The 20,231-nt window shown below is 44.5% G+C and overlaps 1 protein-coding gene across 6 annotated transcripts in view; it reads left to right on the top strand.

The window, feature by feature from the left end:
* PPP2R2B (protein phosphatase 2 regulatory subunit Bbeta) overlaps positions 1–20,231 on the top strand; it is a 439,499-nt gene that overhangs the window by 159,423 nt on the left and 259,845 nt on the right. For 2 of the 6 annotated variants that reach the window (XM_055332677.1, XM_055332676.1), the window contains one exon: positions 13,903–14,096. The exons of 2 other annotated variants lie outside the window; for them this stretch is intronic. In XM_055332677.1, the coding sequence (XP_055188652.1) occupies positions 13,903–14,096 (194 nt within the window). Of the gene's footprint in view, positions 1–13,268; positions 13,333–13,425; positions 13,636–13,902; positions 14,097–20,231 lie in introns of those variants that run through there. 2 more of the 6 variants (XM_055332680.1, XM_055332682.1) reach the window with 2 other exon arrangements.

Raw genomic sequence — 20,231 nt, forward strand, 5'->3', positions numbered from 1 at the left:
AGTGCTTCATACTGCTAGCTAACACTGATTGGGTGGGGGTTATGTGCTGCAGGCTGTTGTAAATATTTTATACCTATTAACCCATTTAATATTTATAGCAACCTTATGAAGTAGATACTACTATGATCACTATTTTGCCACTGACATTTAAAGCACACAGTGATTAAGTAAGTTGCCCAAGATTATACTGCTAGGAAATATCAGAGGCAGGTTTTGAACTTAAGCAGTCTGTTTCTCAAAAATCATGCGTTTGACCATTTGCCTCTTACACTTTGCTGACCCATCTCAGAAAGGAGTCTCACATCTGGCCTTACAGCATTACTATTAAGTGCTATATATGTGAGAGCTATTATTATTCTCCATATAAAAAATATGCATGGGAGGTGATGGCACTGTAATTCTAAGCTTGTATTTAATTTTGGATCTTTTTTTGGTCCCAGGTTCCTCGGCCCCCCTTTCCTTTTCCTGTGCATGAAATAGACACAGTGAGTCAGCATTTGGAAGCAGAACGTGCTCTAAACTATGTTGTTGTTGTTTTTTTCTGGGGAGAGAGTCCAAACCTTCATCAAACTCTCAAAAGGATCTGTGGCTTTGACCCTAAAATGTTAAAGTCACTGCTCAGGGCCTGTGCTCCTTTTCAGATGTAAATTCATAAACTTGGATTATCATACTTTATTCATCCTTATAGCCCTGTCAGATGCCAAATGGAAATTACAGAGGTCTCTATCTGAAACATGTTTAATATCATTATTTTCACTCTGTATTTATCCTATAAATATTTATTGAGCTTTAAAGCATATACAGACTTGCTTACAAGTTCAAGGTCCATCTGATTCTTGAATTCGGCTTCTTTGTCTTATCTCATGGCTGTAGTCACGACTAGGGTATTAACCTTGTCTGTGTAACACTTCGAACTTATCAAAATGTTTTCCCACATGATGAACTTAAGTTTATCATGTGATATATCCTGTAGCTTCCCAAAATGCCTATACTTAGAAGTTTTCTTCCAAAGAAGGAGAAAACGGGAGAACGTGGTTGTGGAGGCCGAGGGTGATAACTGCTGCTTCTCTACATGAGCATAAAGGTTTCCTTCTCAGACTTCTGTGGCTGAGGTTCAGAAGGACTGATGCAACCTATCCTGCAGCTCCACCTGGCCCACCTTTTCAGGCTGGAAAAATGGAGACGATGAGAATGAAGGAGAGCATGGAGGCTTTAGGGATGGCCCCCATGACTTTTGGAAGACAGTAATAGTAAATTCTCCCCTTCATAGTGACCTCAGAGCTCTGGAGAGTGAAGCCAATTTAATTTCCAACAACTTTTCTGTTCACCCTCTTAAGACAAAGCGGTATGTTGAGGAGAAAAGTTAAGAAGAGTCGTTGTAGAAGGATAAGCATGGGAGCCAGGACACCAGGGTCCATGTTCTCAGTCTGTTGCTGGGGGATCTGGGCAATTTGTTCTTTGCACAAAGCTTCAGTTTTCTCTTCAGCAAAATGGTAGGCTAGACCTAATGATCTGTAAGCCACCTTTAATACGAGACTTGCTTGGTAGTTGTTTAGTCTTACCTACAGTTAACCAAACTAAAAAATTTAAGAGCAGATTTCCCAAGACTGTCCTCACTTCTGACATCAACTGAGAATTGGGGGTGGGGGTGGGGTCCAAAACTATCCTCGGTTTTAATAATTTACTAGGATTCACAGAACTCACAAAAAGCTATTATATTTTGGTTGCAATTTATAATAAGGAAGGGATACAGGTTAAAAGTAGCCATGGCACCTGGGAGGCTCAGTGGTTGAGCATCTGCCTTTGGCTCAGGTCTGGGGATTGAGTCCCACATCGGACTCCCCACGGGGAGCCTGCTTCTCCCTCTGCCTGTGGCTCTGCCTCTGCCTTTCTCTGTCTCTCATAAATAAATAAATTTTAAAAAATCTTTTTTTACAAAGTAGCCAAAGGAGGGGTGCCTGAGTAGCTCAGTCAGTTAAGTATCTGACTGTTGATTTCAGCTCAGGTTGCAACCTCAGGGTTGTGAGATCAAGCCTTGCATCCGGGAGGGGGGTGGGGGGTGGGGGGAGTCTGTTTGCAATTCTCTCACCCTCTCCCTTTACCCCTCCCTACCCCTGCCCTCTCTCTCTCTTTTTCAAATAAATAAATAAATCTTAAAAATGAAAAAAAAAGGTAGCCAAAGGAACAGATGTATAGATCACAGTCAGGGAAGGTTCCAAACTGAGTTTGTCTTCAGGGTACACACATTAACCCCTCTCCACTGATGTATGATAACACATACAGAGTACTGCTAACCAGAGAAGCTTAACTAAGCCTGGTGTTCAGAGGTTTTATTGGAGTCAATTACGTAAGCATGATTGATTGATTAATCGATTGCCCATATGGTTGAACTCCATCACGAGGTCAACCAACAGCTCATGACCCAAATCCTCCACCCTAAATCACATGGTCTTTCTGGTGTGGCCAGTCCCCGCAGTTAAACCGTTGAATGTGGCAACCTCTGCCCTAAACAAAGACATGGCTATCAGGTCTGACATACGTTACTGCCCAGAAGCCTAGGGCAAAAGCCAGGCCTCTCTTTGGGCAAGGCCAAAATTTCTACTATATAAGCTTCCTAGATTTATTGTTCATTAAGATTCCCTCCTGATAGACTTTCACTATTACGCAAACACACATTGACTCTTTCATTCTTTCAACAAGGCTTTAGAGTAACCAGTCTGTGCCAGGCACTGTTATAGGTGCCAGATATAGAGCAAGGAACAAAAACATTCCTGTCTCCCTGGAAATTAGGTTCTACCGACCTAATAACCAAAGCCAAATAAATAGGAACTGTCAGGCAGCAGTACAGGGGTGGAGAGTGCTGGGAACAAGGGGTGCTATTTTATTTTCTGTGATCAAAGAAAAAAAGGTATCTCACAAAAATGATAACAGGAGTAGACCCCAGAATGAAGCCAAACACTGAGCTCTGCTGTTGTCTGAAGGCAGGCATTTAGCACAGAGGGAACAGCAGATGCGGGGGGGGGGGGGGGGGGGGGGCCTGGGATGGGCGTGCTCTTCCTAGTGTGTCCCCGTAAACAAGAAGGATGCCACTGTGTCTATGAGCGAAGGGAGTTGAAAGAAGAGTTGGTGGTGCTTCAGGTAAGGAGCAGAAAGAAAAAAAAAATGACAGAGCTGGAGCTGGAGCTGGAGCCAAATCTTTCCAGCATTTTAAGAAAGTTTTACTTTGAATGTGTAGGAAGCCAATAAAGGGCTTTGAGCAGAAAAGTGACATGAAGTGATTTGCATTTAAAAGGACCATTCTGCTTGCTGCATAGAAACCATTCTGTAGGGGGCGAAGGAGGGATCACAGGCTCCTCAGAGTCTTGAAACAGTCATGGTGATCTTAGATGGTAGCTGGCACTTGGTAGCAGCAGCGGAGGTGGTGAGAAGTGGTTGGGTTCTGGATGAATTCTGAAGTTGGAGCTGGCAGGATCTGTTGATGGACTGGAAGGAGGTGGGAAATGAGAGAGGAACCAAGCAACAGGAAGGCGGAGCGCGTATGGGGGAGTGGGCTCTAGGGATTGAGGTGCCTTGTAGACAGTAAAATGCCATGTCTCCTGTGAGTAATACTAGTGTGTGGTCAGAGGAGAGATTTGTGCTCAAAATCCAAGTGTGGGGTTTAGTAATCGTGTGAGAGCCAAGCTGTGAGACTGGATGAGGTCCCCTGGCATGGGACTGTGGCTAGAGAAATCTAAGAACTTGGAACTCTAGGGTGTGTAGACATTTCAGACATCAAGCAGGGAGGAGGAACCAGCATGTGCCCAGTGGAAGGAGCACGCAACGAGGTAGCAGGAGGGTCAGGAGAGAGTGGCGCCTGGGAAATCAGTAAGGAGAGTGTGTGAGGTAGGAGGAAGTGCTCTTGCACAAAAAAAACTGTTTACATGTGTGTGTTAGAGCTAATGGTATATCTAATTTACTAAATCTTCAGAAATTGATCTGTTGATCATGTGACCACAAAGTCCTAATCTCTAATTCAGTCTAAAAGAATGAATCATTCTCAGCCAAACTCCTGTCACTGTATCTTTAAATTTCTCCAGCTTTAGTGGCCATAAGAGAGTCCAGATATCCAGCTGTGGAAGTCCTTTTTTTTGGCAGTGACTTCTGGCAACTTGGCTCCTTCTCCTACCTGGAATTGAAGCCATAGGCTCAAACTAAACAGTTGGCCTCTAAGAGTGGTAACTATTACAGTGGCTGAATTACACTTTTCCTGATACCTATTATGGATTGTTAAATGGTGTCATTTTAGCACTTTCAAAAGCTGGTTCTTTTTTCCTCTATTATTTCAGCTTTCACGTTTTAGGGGGAAATGCAGATTGAGTTCATTTGTACTATTACATTTAATACATATGTAAATAGGGATCCCTGGGTGGCGCAGCGGTTTAGCGCCTGCCTTTGGCCCAGGGCACGATCTGGAGACCGGGGATTGAATCCCACGTCGGGCTCCCAGTGCATGGAGCCTGCTTCTCCCTCTGCCTCTCTCTCTCTCTCTCTCTCTCTCTCTGTGACTATCATAAATAAATAAAAAAAAATTAAAATATATATGTAAATATATGTGCATGTGTCTATATCTGTTTTTTTTTTAAAGATTTTATTTATTTATTCATGAGAGACACAGAGCGAGGCAAAGATGTAGGCAGAGGGAGAAGCAGGCTCCCTGTGGGGACCTGAGGATCCCGTAGCCTCTCCCCATGACCCGGGGATCATGAGGATCACGACCTGAGCCAAAGGCAAAGCTCAACTACTGAGCCACCCAGGCACCCCTGTATTTGTTTTTTTATTCAGTCTATTGTTTTAAACATATTGTGAGGTTCACTGTATTAAGGTTGCTTAGTTTGGTTTTAGTTAGTTTTGGATCTTGTTCAAGTCCTTAGTAGATAAAAATTCCTCTCTGAAAAAGTATGACAAAACACATTATGTGAATGGAATAAACTTTTTTGAAAAGTTTCTCTATACCAGTGCCATGGCCACTAGACACAGGGGTTATTGAGCCCTAGAAATGTGGCTAGTTCTGAGAAATACTGGACGTGTAAACTACGCAGCAGATTTCAGAGATTTGGGGTGAAAGAAAAAGAGTATAAATAGATTGGTAACAATTTTATATTGTTGAACAATTTTATATTTATGTTGAAATCATAATATTTTTGATATATTAAGGAAAATATTTTCTTTCTCCTAAAACTTTTTAAAACATTTAAAAAATATTAAAATTATTTCATCTGTTTCTTTTCACTTGCTAATGTAGTAACTTAAAAATTTTACAATTACAAACATGGCCAGCATTACATTTCTATTGGACAGAGTTGTTGTTCCGTGCATTTGGTAGCATATACATTTGTATCTGTGTCTCAATTTCTTCATGTGCAAAAAATGATTTTTGACCTTTCCAATACAAGGTTTCATCCAAAAAAAAGTTTCATAACATTAAAAAAAAAAAAAAAACCTTTGGGGCACCTGAGTGGCTCAGTTCTTTAAGTGTCCAACTCTAGATTTCAGCCCAAGTCATGATCTCAGGGTCGTGAGATCGAGCCCTGCGTTGGGGCTCTGCACTAGGCATGGAGTCAACTTAAGATTCTCTTTTTCTCCCTCTCCCTTTGCCCCTCCCCTCAAAAAATACTTCAAAAATATTCTTATTACAAAAATAAGACATTCTAAATTTTCTTTGACAAAAATATGAACAAAGATAAACACTGAATAGTATTTTTATATATTGATTTTGACATACACACATTTTTTTAACTGAGAAAAGAAAAACCAGTTTTTTGACTTTTTAATTAAAACAACGTAACAGAAGCATCTATCCTTGTCATTACATACCTTTATATTTTTTCTGTACTCATATTAGCCTGAAGGACATATCCTACTCCAAGAAGTAACAGTGGCTTCTGATAGTACAGAATTTTTAAAATCCTTAATAACAGCTTTATTGAGATACTATACCATAAAAAATTACTTTTTAAAAGTAGATGATTCAGTGGTGGTTAGTATATTCAGAATTATGCAGCTCTTGCCCTTATCTCATTTAGAACTTTTTCATCACTCCAAAAAGAAACCTCCAAATCCATATGCATTCACCTCCATTCCCCCACCCAGCCCCTGGCAAACTAATCTACTTTCTGCTCTATGGATTTGCCCATTCTGAACATTTCACATAAATCATATAATATGTAGTCTTTTGTGACTGGCTTCTTTCACTTAGTATATTTTCTTTTCTTTACTTTGTTTTTTTTTTTTTTTTTTTTTACTTAGTATATTTTCAAGGTTGATCCATGTTGTAGCATGTATCAGTATATCATTCCTTTTTATAGCTGAATGATAATCCATTGTGTGGATATATCACATTTTATCCATTTATTAGTTGATGAACATTTGGGTTGTTTCCACTTTGGGGCTATTCTGAATAATGCACCATCATGAATATTCATATACAGGTCTTGGCATGAAGATGGGTTTTCAATTCTATTGGGTGTATACCTAGAAGGGAAACTGCTGTGTCATATGCAGTGTTTCACATTTTGAGGAACTGTCAAACTATTCATGTATGGACCATTGTACAACTGAACAAGCAATGTGTAAAAGTTCCAATTTTGCCACACCCTCACCAACACAGTAGTAAGTGGTTTTCAACTGAGAGGATAATATTCATTCCTAAGAGAGACAAATTGGAATCTAGTAGTGCATGCTTTCCAAAAAGAGTGACCTCAACCTACCCCAACACACACACACACACACACACACACACACACACGCACCACACACAGTGCCAGGCTCCTATTTGTTTGATTTCAGATATATTATTTATCTCTATTACCCTCAGTCAAATGGAGGTAGCAATAGTACTTTCCTTATAAGGGTTGCTGTTAGAATTAAATGAGATAATGCTAGGAAAACCCCTTGCACAGCACCTAGTACATAATATATGCTCAACAAGTGTTAGCTAACTCATATTTTATCAATGGCTCAATACCTTCCCATTATATGTACACACCATAATTTGCCTAGCCAGTTCTACTGTTGCACATTTGGGTTATTTCTGTTTTTTCATGATTCTAAACAATGCTCTGAGAAATAACCTTATGGCTAAATTTTTGTCTATATCTGTAATGATTTTCTTAGGATAGATTCTATAAAGTATTATTTCTTGGTGTCTCTTAAAGAGATTTGAAAGATATTTCCCCATATATATTCTCATTTAAACTATATGAAATTTTAAGAAATGTAATCAGGAACTAGACAATACCCCTTGAGTATTACCAAAGTGGTTTTGTAAAGCCTCACCTTATACCAAACAAATATAATGCAAATTAAAACTACCTTGAGTAAGATAGCCTAAATTTAACTCTAAAACCACTGAATGAGAAAAGGTACAAGAGGATATTTTCTCTCAGGCTCTCGTATCTAGACTCTTGGATTTTTGTTCCTCTTCTCCCATTGAATCCTAAGGAGACATGTTGGATCCTAAGAGCTATCAATGAAATCAGTGGATGTTGTTTTGCATTTAGGCAAATCCAGGGCAAAAGTAGAGAGACAGTAGAGCTTGAACAGTAGAAAAGGATGATTCATCTAGAATAGGCATGCACCTGACATTCCTCATGTCATCAGGTCCCCTATGGGGCAGTCTCTTCCAGGTCTACCATGGCAATTGCATATCCAGCCTGGCAAGGATCGAACAAAGGCATCAGGTTTCCTCTGATGGATATGCGAAAGCTTCATGGTCAAGGTAGGATTTTAAGAGTCATTTAGCATAATGGCTCAAGTGTGGTTAGGTGGTGGGATACTTTGGAATTTGACACAGTTTGGGAGATTTAGTGTTGAGAATTGGAAGGAACTTTGCGTAGATTACAGGGGTGAGAAGGAAGATAAATCAGCAAGTATTGCATTTCTATTGGTGTGCTGCTAAATGTTTAACAGTCGGCTCTCAAAGCAAACCAAAAAACCCAAAGCCCTGATTTATATAGGGTTTCTTTTTAATTTCCATGATATAAATATCCCACCATAGCAGATTTCAGATTTTAAGCTACCAACATGATGTCCCTCACAGCAGAGCTGGAAATAGCTGTGTATAATCGGCACGCTGGGCTCTCAATAGCCAGTACATAGCAGCTCCAGCATAGCACTGTTTCTTTGCATAAATTACTGTACTTGGATAATTGAAGGCACATTTTACTCTGTGAAATCCATTAAGTATGCAGGATATAGATTTAATACAACGTTTGAAGATCGAGATGTTTTGTTTTCTTTCCCTAGGTTAAATGCCATGTTAAAGGTTCACTCATGTGGTGTATTACATTTTGTAGTGTGCACAAAAAGGAATGGCAAATCTTGCTAGAAACTCTAGAGGTTGCCCACTGAGCAGTCAACACATAAACCACCTCAGAGAGATAGTTGTACATTCAGTGCTTAGTGATCCTAGAGAGGGATTTCGTATGATTCCACAACAGAGAAACATGATTAGGTCTGCACGTAAATAGGGTAATCCTAGTTCCACAGGACTTATAAAGACATATAAAGGGCTTTTTGCAGGATGGTAAAATTTCATGTATCCAGTTTCTAGTTGCTTATTAGGACAGACCGATAGGTAGTAAAACTCGGGTTTCTAAGTCACTTTTATTCACATAGTTGATCCACTTGTGGTACGTCTCTCCATTTTTCTACTGGTGGAGACTCACAGGAGCCACGGCTAGGGAGGAGAAATGATGTTTTACCATGAAGCATTTAGCTGTCTCTGAAACCACTCAACAACACTGTCCAGTAGTTTCTATTATTTTCTTCAATTTTGCAAATACAGAGGCCCAGAGGTGTTAAATTACTTGCCAAAGGTCAAACCAGGACTAACACCTAAGGCCTATATTAAGAATCTCCAGGCTGGTTTAGGTCAAAGGTTTTAATAAAATTGTAGATATTTAATGTGTTAATTGGATAGGATGACCTGAAATATTCCAGTGTAAGCAGCACTAACCTAACTGGGTGAGGGTATGTGACAGTACAGGGGGAAGAGAACAATGACAAAGGTCCACAAAAAAAAGGAACGTGTCTACGTGTCATCATACTGAATTGTGTAATTTAAGAAGCCCTGTGTATTTGCCATTGGCCTTTGTGTGTGTGTGTGTGTGTGTAAAGCACAGGCCTGAACTTGGTCAGCCTTTCAGAGTGTCTTTTGCTGCCCTCTTGATAGTTTATGACTCACTTTACATAAACTATAAATTAGACACTAAGTTGCATGACAGCAGAAACTGACTATTCACTTTATGCACAGATGTGGCTTAGTCTCCAGTCCTGCCCCACTGCCTGACATAGTAGGTGTTTTAATATTTGTTCATTATTAATAGTGGTAGTGATAATAGTCAACAAGTAATAGCAGTATAGTCTTTCCAGGATTATTCAATACATTATCTCATTAAATCCTCACAATAACTCCTTGAAGTAGATACTATTCTCCCTAATTTAGAGGTTCAAAAAAATGCCTCAGAGGAACCTTGTAACTTATTCAAGGACCCAGTGATAAGTGTCAGAAAATCAGCTCTGCTTGCTATCAGAGCCTTAGTCCTTAACATTATGCTATAGTCTGTTGATTTATAATGCATCTGTTGTCTGTCTTTCTTTTTCTTTCTTTCTTTCTTTCTTTCTTTCTTTCTTTCTTTCTTTCTTTCTTTCTTCTTCTTTCTCCTTCCTTCCTTCCTTCCTTCCTTCCTTCCTTCCTTCCTTCCTTCCTTCCTTCCTTCCTTTCCTTCCTTTCTTTCTTTCTTCCTTTCTTTCTCCTTCCTTCCTTCCTTCCTTCCTTTCTTTCTTTCTTTTTTTTTTCTTCAGAAAGAGAGAGAGACAGAGAGGCAGAGACCTAGGCAGAGGGAGAAGCAGGCTCTATGCAAGGGGCCTAATGTGGGACTCGATCCCGGATCCCAGGATCATGCCCTGAGCCAAAGGCAGACAGACGCCGAACCGCTAAGCCACCCAGGCGTCCCACATCTGTTGTATTTCTAAGAAAGCTCATTTTATCAAAATCAGATGATAGAATTTCAGTTCTGTGACGAAAAGGATTCTGTTTTAACTGTATCCCCAACACCAGAACACTTCTTGGCATATATTAAGTGCTCAGCAAATAGTTTTGGTACATATGCATACAGGAATGGGTAGGACAATTATTTCAATTGGAATAAAGCTTACAAACTAGAAAACTACTGGCTCACGACAGGTTTTATTGTTGGGCGTGGGAGTTTTTTGGCAAGAATTTTAATAAGGATTGAGCTGCTAAGCCTAAATATCACAAATATTTGTTACATTGAACAAATTCAGTAATTTATTCATTCACTGAAGAAATATTTATGTCCATTTACCAAAAATAATTGAGCACCTACTAAACGCCAGCCATTTAGTATCAGAGATATAGTAGCAATGGTTGATAATGATAAGGAGACAACTATTACAAAATGCAGTGAGCCATGAAGAAGACCCCTCCCCCCAAAAAAAAGATACAGAGACAGAAAATTCCAGAGGAAGACATTGTGTTACAGTCAGGTAATGCCTCAGGGAAGTAGAGACGGTTCAGTTTCCATGCTGAAGAATGCCAAGAACAGGGCACCTGGGTGGCTCAGTGGTTGAACATCTGCCTCCGGCTCAGGTTGTGATTCTGGGGTCCTAGGATTGAGTCCCGCATCAGGTTCGCCATGGGGAGCCTGCTTCTCCCTCTGCCTATGTCTCTGCCCCTCTCTCTGTGTCTCTCATGAATAAAATCTTAAAAAAAAAAAAAGAATGCCAAGAACATAAGGAAGGAACACAGGGAATGGCATGTGTACACTTCAAAGGTTTTTAGAGGGATCCCTGGGTGGCGCAGCGGTTTGGCGCCTGCCTTTGGCCCAGGGCACGATCCTGGAGACCCGGGATCAAATCCCACATCGAGCTCCCGGTGCATGGAGCCTGCTTCTCCCTCTGCCTCTCTCTCTCTCTCTCTCTCTCTCTCTCTCTCTGTGACTATCATAAATAAATAAAAATTTAAAAAAAGATTTTTAGAAAGAACTTTGTTGGAGCACAGACAGAAGGTCAGCAGGTTTTCTGAGAAATGGTCTATACGGTCCTCTTACCACCACAGGATTGCACAGGGTTCTTTCACCCCCTTACCTCCTTTCTTATATATCACTGAGCCAGCAGCCTTATTTTTCTTGGTCTTGGCACAGGGGTTGCGCGTGTTCCCCATTGCTCATGGTAGAAAAGCTGAAAAAAAAAAGTTGAAACTTTGCAGTCTACTTACCCAGAATGTGTCTGTTTTGCCTGTTCTGTTGCATAAATGCAGGAGGGATTTTTGCAGGCAACGTGAAGGGTGAAATTTAGTAAACCCCAGAAACTTGATCTCCAGAGAGCACACCTCCCATTGGTTACAGTGGAAAAATCTCTCAAGCACAGCCTGGCCGGCAGGGCTGGGCCTACCCCATTCATCATGCAGCTCTGTTCCAATCTAGCCCACCTTCCAGGAGGATAAGGGGAGAATTTCCAAACACCATACCTAGGTGTCCCGTCGCAAGTTAAGTTCATTTCCACTGAAAGCAAAATGTCTTCTCACCACTGTGAGAGGGACTTAGCTTATTTCCCCTCTGCCCGCCCCTTCCCCATGATGCTGAACAGCAAGAGGAGCTAAACTGTGTAACTGCAGGTGAGCTGACCGCTGGAGCCCTGGTGACGGACACAGCTGCTCATGCGGAAGAACCAGCCATGCACCGACCCTGAGCAGACTACATTTGTTACCGCAATTTCACTTGTGAAATTCGAACAAACGAGCTTAATTAAGACTTCACCACCAAACGAGAAGATGGAATCTATTGTAAGCTGAACTTCCCTTAAAAACGATATCCAAGAAGATCTCTGCAGAAGATTTCGAGTCTCTTCTCCATCTGGCTCCCTGGAGGTGGGGGCGATGCCATATTCTAGGTGCCGGAAGCATCCACCCTTTGTGGAAATCTGATGGCAATTCCCAACCTCCGTTAAAAACTTGTTTTCCTATTTTTCTGAACTTCCAATACTTTCTAAATTGTGTTAGCTGAAGCATTGTGTGTATATAATTAACTCACAGGTCCCTCTGGGCTCATCTAGCTCCACTTGTGGAGCTTAACTGAGCAAGACTGCGCTGTGATGTCTCTCCCTGCAGTGACACCCACTGCCATGAGTACCTTCTACAAGAGGAGAATGGGGGAAATGGCTTCTCCAGCTTGGCTTTTTAGTGAGTTGGGTAGCTTCATAAAGGATTTTACTGGTTTCATGACACTAGCGATCCACTTTTCTTTCAAATGACAGAATCTGCAATTTGGGGGAAACGTGGGGGAAGGGAGGGTGGGAAATTCTGTATTTTCCTCCTGGGTGAAGTAGGGAGGCAGGTCTCTTTTTCGCCTTAATTGGATCTTTGAAATCTCAGGGTAGCAGGGGCCGTCGTCTGTGGGCACAGGGCTCGGGCGTCCCTTCCATGCTGGGAGCAAATGTCAGCGGTTCCTGCAGGGCTGAGTCTTCACGGGCAACACCTGCGGGGGGGCCTGCGGCACTTTGTCCAAAACAGAGCGCGAAGGGCCAGGGACGGTGGACCTTTTCAGGGCGACTCCGTGCACCAGCTTCCAAGCTCAGCCCTCTTGCTTCCCTCTGCGGTGTAGACACAGACGCCCACGGTGAGAAGGGGGATGTGGACTCTGCAGTGGAGGAGTCGTAGGTGCTCGCACAAAAGTTCTGGCCCCCGCTCCCCCGATTCTATTCCTAGCACAGGAGGCTTCAATTAAGCGACGGCGGCAGCCCTTCCTCCCACACCCTCCCCTCCCTGAGGCTTCGAACCCCAGGCCTCGCCGCTGAACTGGACGGAGGGACCGCGTACCTCCTACCGGGTGAGCGCCAGGGACCCGGAGGAGGTGTCCCTGCCTACCCACGGGGACCTGAAGCGCAGGTGTCCGGATCTAGGCAGCGAGTTAGGGACCCGGGGGCGGGGGTGGGGTGGGGTGGGGTGGGGTGGGGGCGGGGGTGCGGGGCGCGAGTCGGCGGCGCCGGGAGCCGCGTGGCCCGGCTGGAGGGCGGCTGGCAGAGCGCGCGTGCCGCGCTCCCGGGGCCCTGCCCGCCGCCGCCGGCGCCCAGGTGCGGGCTCGCGGCTGCGTGCGCCCCACTGCAGCAGGCAGCAGCCGCAGCCTCCGCCGCGGCCACCGGCGCGGCCGGGGAAGAGTCCCGGGGCTGCTGACGCGGTGGGGAGGAGCCTCGCCTTTAATGCACCAGCCGCCTCCAGCCTCCTCCTGCAGCAGCGGCGGCGGCAGCTGCGAGCGCGCGCGTGTGGGCGTGAGGGTGAGTGCGCTGGCGCCGGCCGCAGCGCCCTGCCCGGCTCCCCGCCGCCGTCCGCGCCCCCGCCCGAGCCGCCCGAGCCGCCCGAGCCGCCCTCCCGGGGCACCGGCCCCCTGCTCCCCGCCGGCCCGGCCCGAGCCCGGCCCCTGCCACCGCGCCACCGCGCCACCGCAGCTCGGGGCCAGAAAGGCACCATTTTGTCGCGGCCGCCCGCTCGCCCGGGGGAGGAGGGACCTTTTTTGCGTTTTGCGTTTTGGAGCGGCTGCCAGCGTGGGGAACCTGTTGGGCTTCTCCCCAAGCCCGCTGGTGAGCGCCTGCCGGGCGGCGTGCGGCGGGCGGCGGGCGGCGGGCGGCGGGCGGCGGGCGGCGGGCGGGCCCGGACCCCTCGGGGCTCGGCGCATCTCGGCCCCCGGCGGCCGGAGCCGGGCGCAGCATCCTCGCCGGGAACTGGAGCCGGAGTGAGCGCACCGCGGGAGGAGCCGCCGCAGCCTCGGAGATCCCGAGTGGAGGAGGTGACAGCTCCATTGCCGGGTTTTTATTTTTGTTCTCTCCGCCTCCCCGTCTCCTCCTCAGGCTCGGACCATGGTGCAGTCCCTCCGGCTCCCCTGCCCCCCTCTCCTGTGAGACTGGCTGCGGGGAGGGATCATGGATACTTGTCTGCCGGCTTCTGGTTCCCACGCGAGTAAGCCTGCTGTCAATGGAGGAGGACATTGATACCCGCAAAATCAACAACAGTTTCCTGCGCGACCACAGCTATGCGACCGAAGGTAACGCCAGCCCCGCCGCATTCCGCCGCTGGGGCCGGGCGCAAGTTGCGGGTCGCTGGGCTCGGCCGGCCGCGGGCGCCGAGCGGCGGAGACTCCTCCCGGCCCGGGCGCGGGGCCGGGCGCGGGGCCGGGGCGGGGGCTCGGCCCGCGGGGGCAGCGGCCGGGGCGCCCCACACCCACCCGGGCTCCGCGAGGCGAGCCCGGCGTTCAGCAGCAGGTGGACCCGGCGCCCACGGGAGTTAAAATGGCCCTCGGGGATCGGGCTTTGCAGGGTGGGGCTCCCGACCGGAAAAATGACCGCCCCCTCCCCCGAAGGCAGGTGCCCCCTCCCGCGAGGTGTTTGCCGAGGTCTAGGTGGGGAGATAGGAAGGGGGCCCCGGAGGACCTCGGATCCGAGGGCCTCCCCTCCCCGAGCGGAATGATGTTGTGTCTCAGGGGCTGCAGGGAGGGCATGGCTTCATTTCCTGCCGGTCTGTGTCTCCGGCCAGGTTACCTGCTCAGACAATCGGAACCCCGAAAGGCCCTTGGCAGGAGGGCAGGCCCCTCTCCCCTTGGCAGTGCATGAGCGAGAGAGAAATAAAAAGGTGGCTGGGGAGACAGGCGTTCCAGCCGCGGGCGAACGAGTCTGACACGTGGGGCGAGCAATGCGATCAGTGGGGCCTTTAAAATCACCATTATGAATTCTGCAGCAGTAGTTTCTGCTGAATCAACAGCCAGCAGAAAGCAAGAGGGTTCAGTAAGCTGGGCTTTGCCAAGAGGTGAAATTGTCGAGGCTCTCCCTCTCCCTCCCTCCCTCTCTCTCTCTCTCTCTCTCTCTCTCTCTCTCTCTGCTTGTTCTGACGTTAGCAGGCAGGCAGGGAAGTCAGCAGGTGGAATCACATTCTGCCTTTTGTGTGTGAATAGAGAGTAAGAGGCATTTTTTTTTCAGATGCCAAAACTTTTGCATTTTTGCCTTCATTTTCTACCTGTAGGCCCTTATCCTTAAGCCCGCATAGAAAGTGTTGCATTATCACGTTGTAATATCCACGTGAGTAAATGTGTGTGAAAATGCCTTAGGAAAACACAGCAAGGTATGTTCATTTAGGACGATTCTTGTTATTGATGGGATACTAATATTTCTATAGTATGTAATCAAACCAAGACTCACAGAAAAATGTGATGGGTTTGGCAAGGTAGTAAAAGAGTTCAAACTCTGAAAGAAATAGAAAGGTACAATTGTGGGGGGCAAAGGTAGCATCTTCTATAAACGTCCCAGTAAGTTTTAGGTTAAAAAAAATGCCTAGTGAATATATTGAAAATATATTCTTCATTCATCATCATTTTTGGAGAGCATCCAGCCTAATATGTCCATGGTGCTAGACAGATTAAGCAGACTTGTATGAGCTCTGGCATTCAGGAGCTTAGAGGCGGCTTTTAAGAGATGTTCAGCGTGTCCCTCCCCCATACAGGCACCATACTTGCCTATTCTTTTCATTTGCAGAATGACAGGGTGGTGATAAGATGTTCTTTCTCAGTCTCAAGTGCTTTGTCACTGACTCAGTTACCAGGTAGATTATGACTACCTGTGTAGTCTCTGTGTCTGAGCATGTCATCCAAGAGAGAAGTTGGCCTTAGGTCTATTGGTTTTTCCGGGTGATACTTCTTTCTGTTTGTGACAACAAAGAAAGAGGGCTGCCTTCGTGTTTTCTTCTAGATTGCATTATGCCTCCAAGCGCAGGCACAGGAAACTTACTGAGCTGGGAAGATGGGCAAATTGGGGCCGTGTGTATAGGGGTATCATCTCTAGAATGAAGAAATGAGTTAAAATGGAATTCCTTAGTGCTTTGGGGACCCCAGGTACTGCACTGATTGTTGTTCCTGTTTTATGGCATTTTTATAGACTCTGATTTTGGTTAAAATGACTGGGTTCATGTAGTCAAAAATGAGGCATGAGTTTATAGCAGACAGCTCTATAAAATCTTTCTAAAGAGTCAGCCTCTCAGAACGTTCTGTCTCTCTCTCACACACACACACCATGCCGAAAACGAAACAAAACCTTTATTTCTTAGTATGCCTTCAAGTTCCTTTACCTGATCTTATTGAAAGTCTGGGAAGAAGAAAAAAAAATGGACCTTGGACAATGTAAATAGCAGAAGTTGGGTAGAGCTGGAAGTTCTCTATGCTCTTAATTTGTTCATTTTAGGGAACATTCATGCAGTGGTGCTGGCCAGAAGGGCAAGAGTCCATCCTCTCTCTTCTGATGAATACCTTGGAAGTGCTGAGTACACCTTGAAAGATCACTAGATTGAAATATTATTTGTTAAAATCCTTTCTCTTGAGGGCTTGCCTCAAAAGTACCCTCCTCCTTTATTCACTTAAATCTACTTTCTCTTAAATCTGACAGTAGTGTCTAGGTACTTCTACAGATTTTGCTTTGCTTTTTGCCTTCCTTGATCTTTCGGCATTCTCCTACCTGGCCAGTTATGTCAAGGTTGTTGTTTTCTCCCTCCCACCCCTTCCCTTTCACTCTCTCTCCAAAATCTCCTTCACATTTATCTCTCAGTTTTTCTTTGCTTTGCTCAGATCATTCCACACTGCAGTATTCTATTTAAAGCTGAAAGGTTTTTGCTGTGTAGTTAGTGTGAAGGACTCTAAGCTCAATTTGCATTGTAAGTGGTAGCTGCAGGCAAGTTCAGCCAGCTAAGAGCAATGCAAATGCTAAAGGACACTTTTACCCAAGCTCTTCTCTTATTTTCTCTCCCTCTGCCCTCTCCCTTCTTCTCTCCCTTCACACTACCCCCCTCCCTCCCTTTCCCTACCCCCCACCCCCCACCACTGGGAAGGAAAAAGGATGCATGATGTATATTTATTAAAGACATTTCCTATGACTCCTCTTTTTTTCTGAGCATCAAACTCACCGCCCTCCTCGATCTTTCCCTATCTTTTTCCCCTTTCTAAAGTTACCATCTTTGAGCATCTTCTATTTTCCATGTACTTGCTGAGCTTTTTAAATATAGCACTTCAGTATCTCCAAGTCCTGCTACGTGGATGCTATTAACATTTTCAAATAAGGAAACTGGGCAAATGAAGGCCAGGGATGTTATTAATTTGTGAGGGTTACACAGATGAGGGTAATGCTTGCCTTCAGACTCAAGACTGTGGGAAATGAGTACCCTTCCACTAAGAAATTCTGCACTGCCTCATTTTCTATCCTTCAGCCATTAGCTCCTGTAAGGAGGAAGACCACTGTGGTTTTATCTTTGTGTGTAAATTGTATTCCCATCTGAGGTAAAATTCTTGGCAGGGATCATTTGAACATGTGTATGTGGGATTACATATGACAAAAAATGGGGTTGGAACAAATACAGAAATAAAGTAACACAATGCTTGTACCGGATTTTTCAGATATGGAACTCTGGGAATCCTAACCGAGGCTTCATCTCTCAAATCTCTCTGATCTATATGTGGATTTCATTCTTTATTTCAGACTTGGTAGAATGGACTAAACCCCTCTCTCCATTAGAGCAGCTTGAGAGTTTTCTATGTTAATCTTCCTACTCTTAAACGGGACCACAGACAGAATAAATATTTTTAGCTGACTTTACAGGAATGGCAATCTGGTTAGAAGAGGAAGTCAGAGAATATGTTTTAAAAGAACTACTCTGGGGGCACCTGGGTGGCTCAGTGGTTGAGCATCTGCCTTTGACTCAGGTTGTTATCAGGGGGTTCTGGGAGTGGGAGGTCCCAGTATCCCCCACAGGGAGCCTGCCTCTCCCTCTGCCTGTGTCTCTGCCTCTCTCTTTGTGTCTCTCATGAATAAATAAATAAAATCTTTTTTAAAAAATGAAAGAACTATTCTGTTCTCAGTTTCCTTAGTTGTAAAATGGGAATAACAATAGAACCTCTGCCATAGAGGGGAAAATATTAATACAGGAAAAGTACTCAAGACAGTGCCTGATACAAAGCTATACCTTGGTAAAATGTCCTCAGTACCTTATAGGTACATTTGCATAACTCACACCCATTTTCTTTGGATTGTGTGTTGATTCTGGATGGTCTTGAGGGGAATGGCTAGTGGAGATGGGAGAGAAGTCACTAAAACCCACCAGTCTCTTCTCAGCTGGAACACCAGCAGTGGATCTTACCATGTAGTTATTTGCTTTAATGTTCTTGGTGGTTAAATTCTGGCAGTAAGTAAGTTCTACTTTCTCGCAAGTATCTTTAAAAACCTATACTGTTTACACATTTTAAAGGAAGAACGAATTTATTTATTCCATGTATTATGATTATTATTATGTAATTATTGATTCATTCTGCCTTTAATTCCTTCCACAAATATTAGTTGACTTTCTGCAGAGGTGATCCAGCATGGTGCAATAATACGGACATGGTATCAGGCTGGCACAGGAGGTGGACATTAAATAATTTTGCAAATAAACATATAATTACCAATTGTGACAAGTGACATTCAGGAAGAGTGCAAGATGCCTCGAGATCATATATAAGGCAGGAAGGTGGATCTAATTTAGTTGGGGGTGCAGCCTGTAAGAGTAAGTTTTAAGTTGAGAACTAAAGGATCAGTCAGGAATATACAAGAGGTAAAGACAATTCAGGTAGAGGGGACAATAGGTACAAAGCCCAGAGATATGAAATAGTCTGACTGATCTGAAGGATAGAAAGCTGCCTGTGGCTAGACTATAAGGAAAAAGAGGAAGAAGGATGACAATGAGACCAGCACCTGCAGTTTACTTTGGAATGTACCAAAACCAGGAAAGATTCATGCGAGGATAGACGGATGGATGAATGGATAGATACACGCACGATAAAGCAAGGCCCATCAATGGGTAATCACTGCAATTTTTTTTCCATTTTGCTTTCTGTTTAAAAATGTTCATAATAAAATGTTACAAAAGAGAGACTGGAGAAGTATTCAGAGACCAGATCATGTGTAGCCTCGACCATAAGGAGTTTGGACTTTATCCAAAGATGGATGGAAAGCCATTAAAGGATTTTGATCAGGGAGGACATCTGATCAGGTTTTTTTTTTTTTTTTTTCAGAGCTCAATCTGTCTGCTATGCAGGGTGGGGTCGGAGGCCTAGGGAGGAAAGGAATAGGAGCAAAAAGGGAATAGTTAGGATGCCACAGCTGTACTCTAGGATGGCGGCAACAGTAGAGATGGAGAGAATTAGGTGACTCCTCTGATAACATCGTAGAAGAGGAATGGGTGGGATTTGCTTGGCATGACAGATTGGGCAGAGATAAAGAGAAGTGGATGGAGGTAAGTATCAAGGACGACTCCCAGGGCTTTGCCGTGAGACTGATACATAATGGAACTTTTCACTGACTCTGGAGAAAGACTTTGGAAGTTGATTAATTTGAGGGGTGTGTGAGACGTTTAGCCTCACAGCAAGATCCTCAAGCAGTTAGCTATCTGGGTCTGAAGCTCAGAAGCAAGAATGGGACTAGATGTATAATTTGGGATGTTGGCAGCATATTAAAAGTATTTAAAACCATGTGAATAGATGGGATGCCTGGGAGAAGAGCACTCTAAGGCAGAATTTGAGCCAACAAGGAAACTTAACTTGGCTTGGTATAAAAAGATTATAACAAAAAGGACCCCACAATGGAATGCCTTGGTGTAAACATAACTAACCACACGCTGAAATTATTCAACACTATATGGCCTTTTTCAACAATATGATAGAATAAGAAGGGTCCAGTCTTGGGTGAGTTGAGTGTTAGAGGGTCTCCAAACTTGAGTGAGATCTGTGTGATCTCTGAAATGTGACAGCTTTCTAGGGGCACCAGAATAAAAGTGAGAAAGTAGAAGTCTCTGCTTCCTCCACCCCACCCCCTTTTCACACACACTCTAGAGGAATCCAAGATGAATAAAGCTAGGAAGGTACATGAAAATGGCTTTTGATATGAAGGTGCTGGGAAGACACTAGAAAAATAAAAGGAGGTGGTGTCGTATGATGGAGAGCTGCCTTGTAGTTCTTTAAGTTGCTTTGATATTTGTATGCAAATGCCACATCAGAATAGTACTTCCAATGCATATGGATGAATGTTTGAGTTCTCTGCCATTCTCGGAAAAATCTAAAATGGAAGGTGGAAGGAAGCTGCCTTACACTATTGTAAATGACCTTTCTGGGGAT

This window comes from Nyctereutes procyonoides, unplaced genomic scaffold (genome assembly GCF_905146905.1).
Source record: "Nyctereutes procyonoides isolate TBG_1078 unplaced genomic scaffold, NYPRO_anot_genome, whole genome shotgun sequence".
Classification (NCBI taxonomy): domain Eukaryota; kingdom Metazoa; phylum Chordata; class Mammalia; order Carnivora; family Canidae; genus Nyctereutes; species Nyctereutes procyonoides.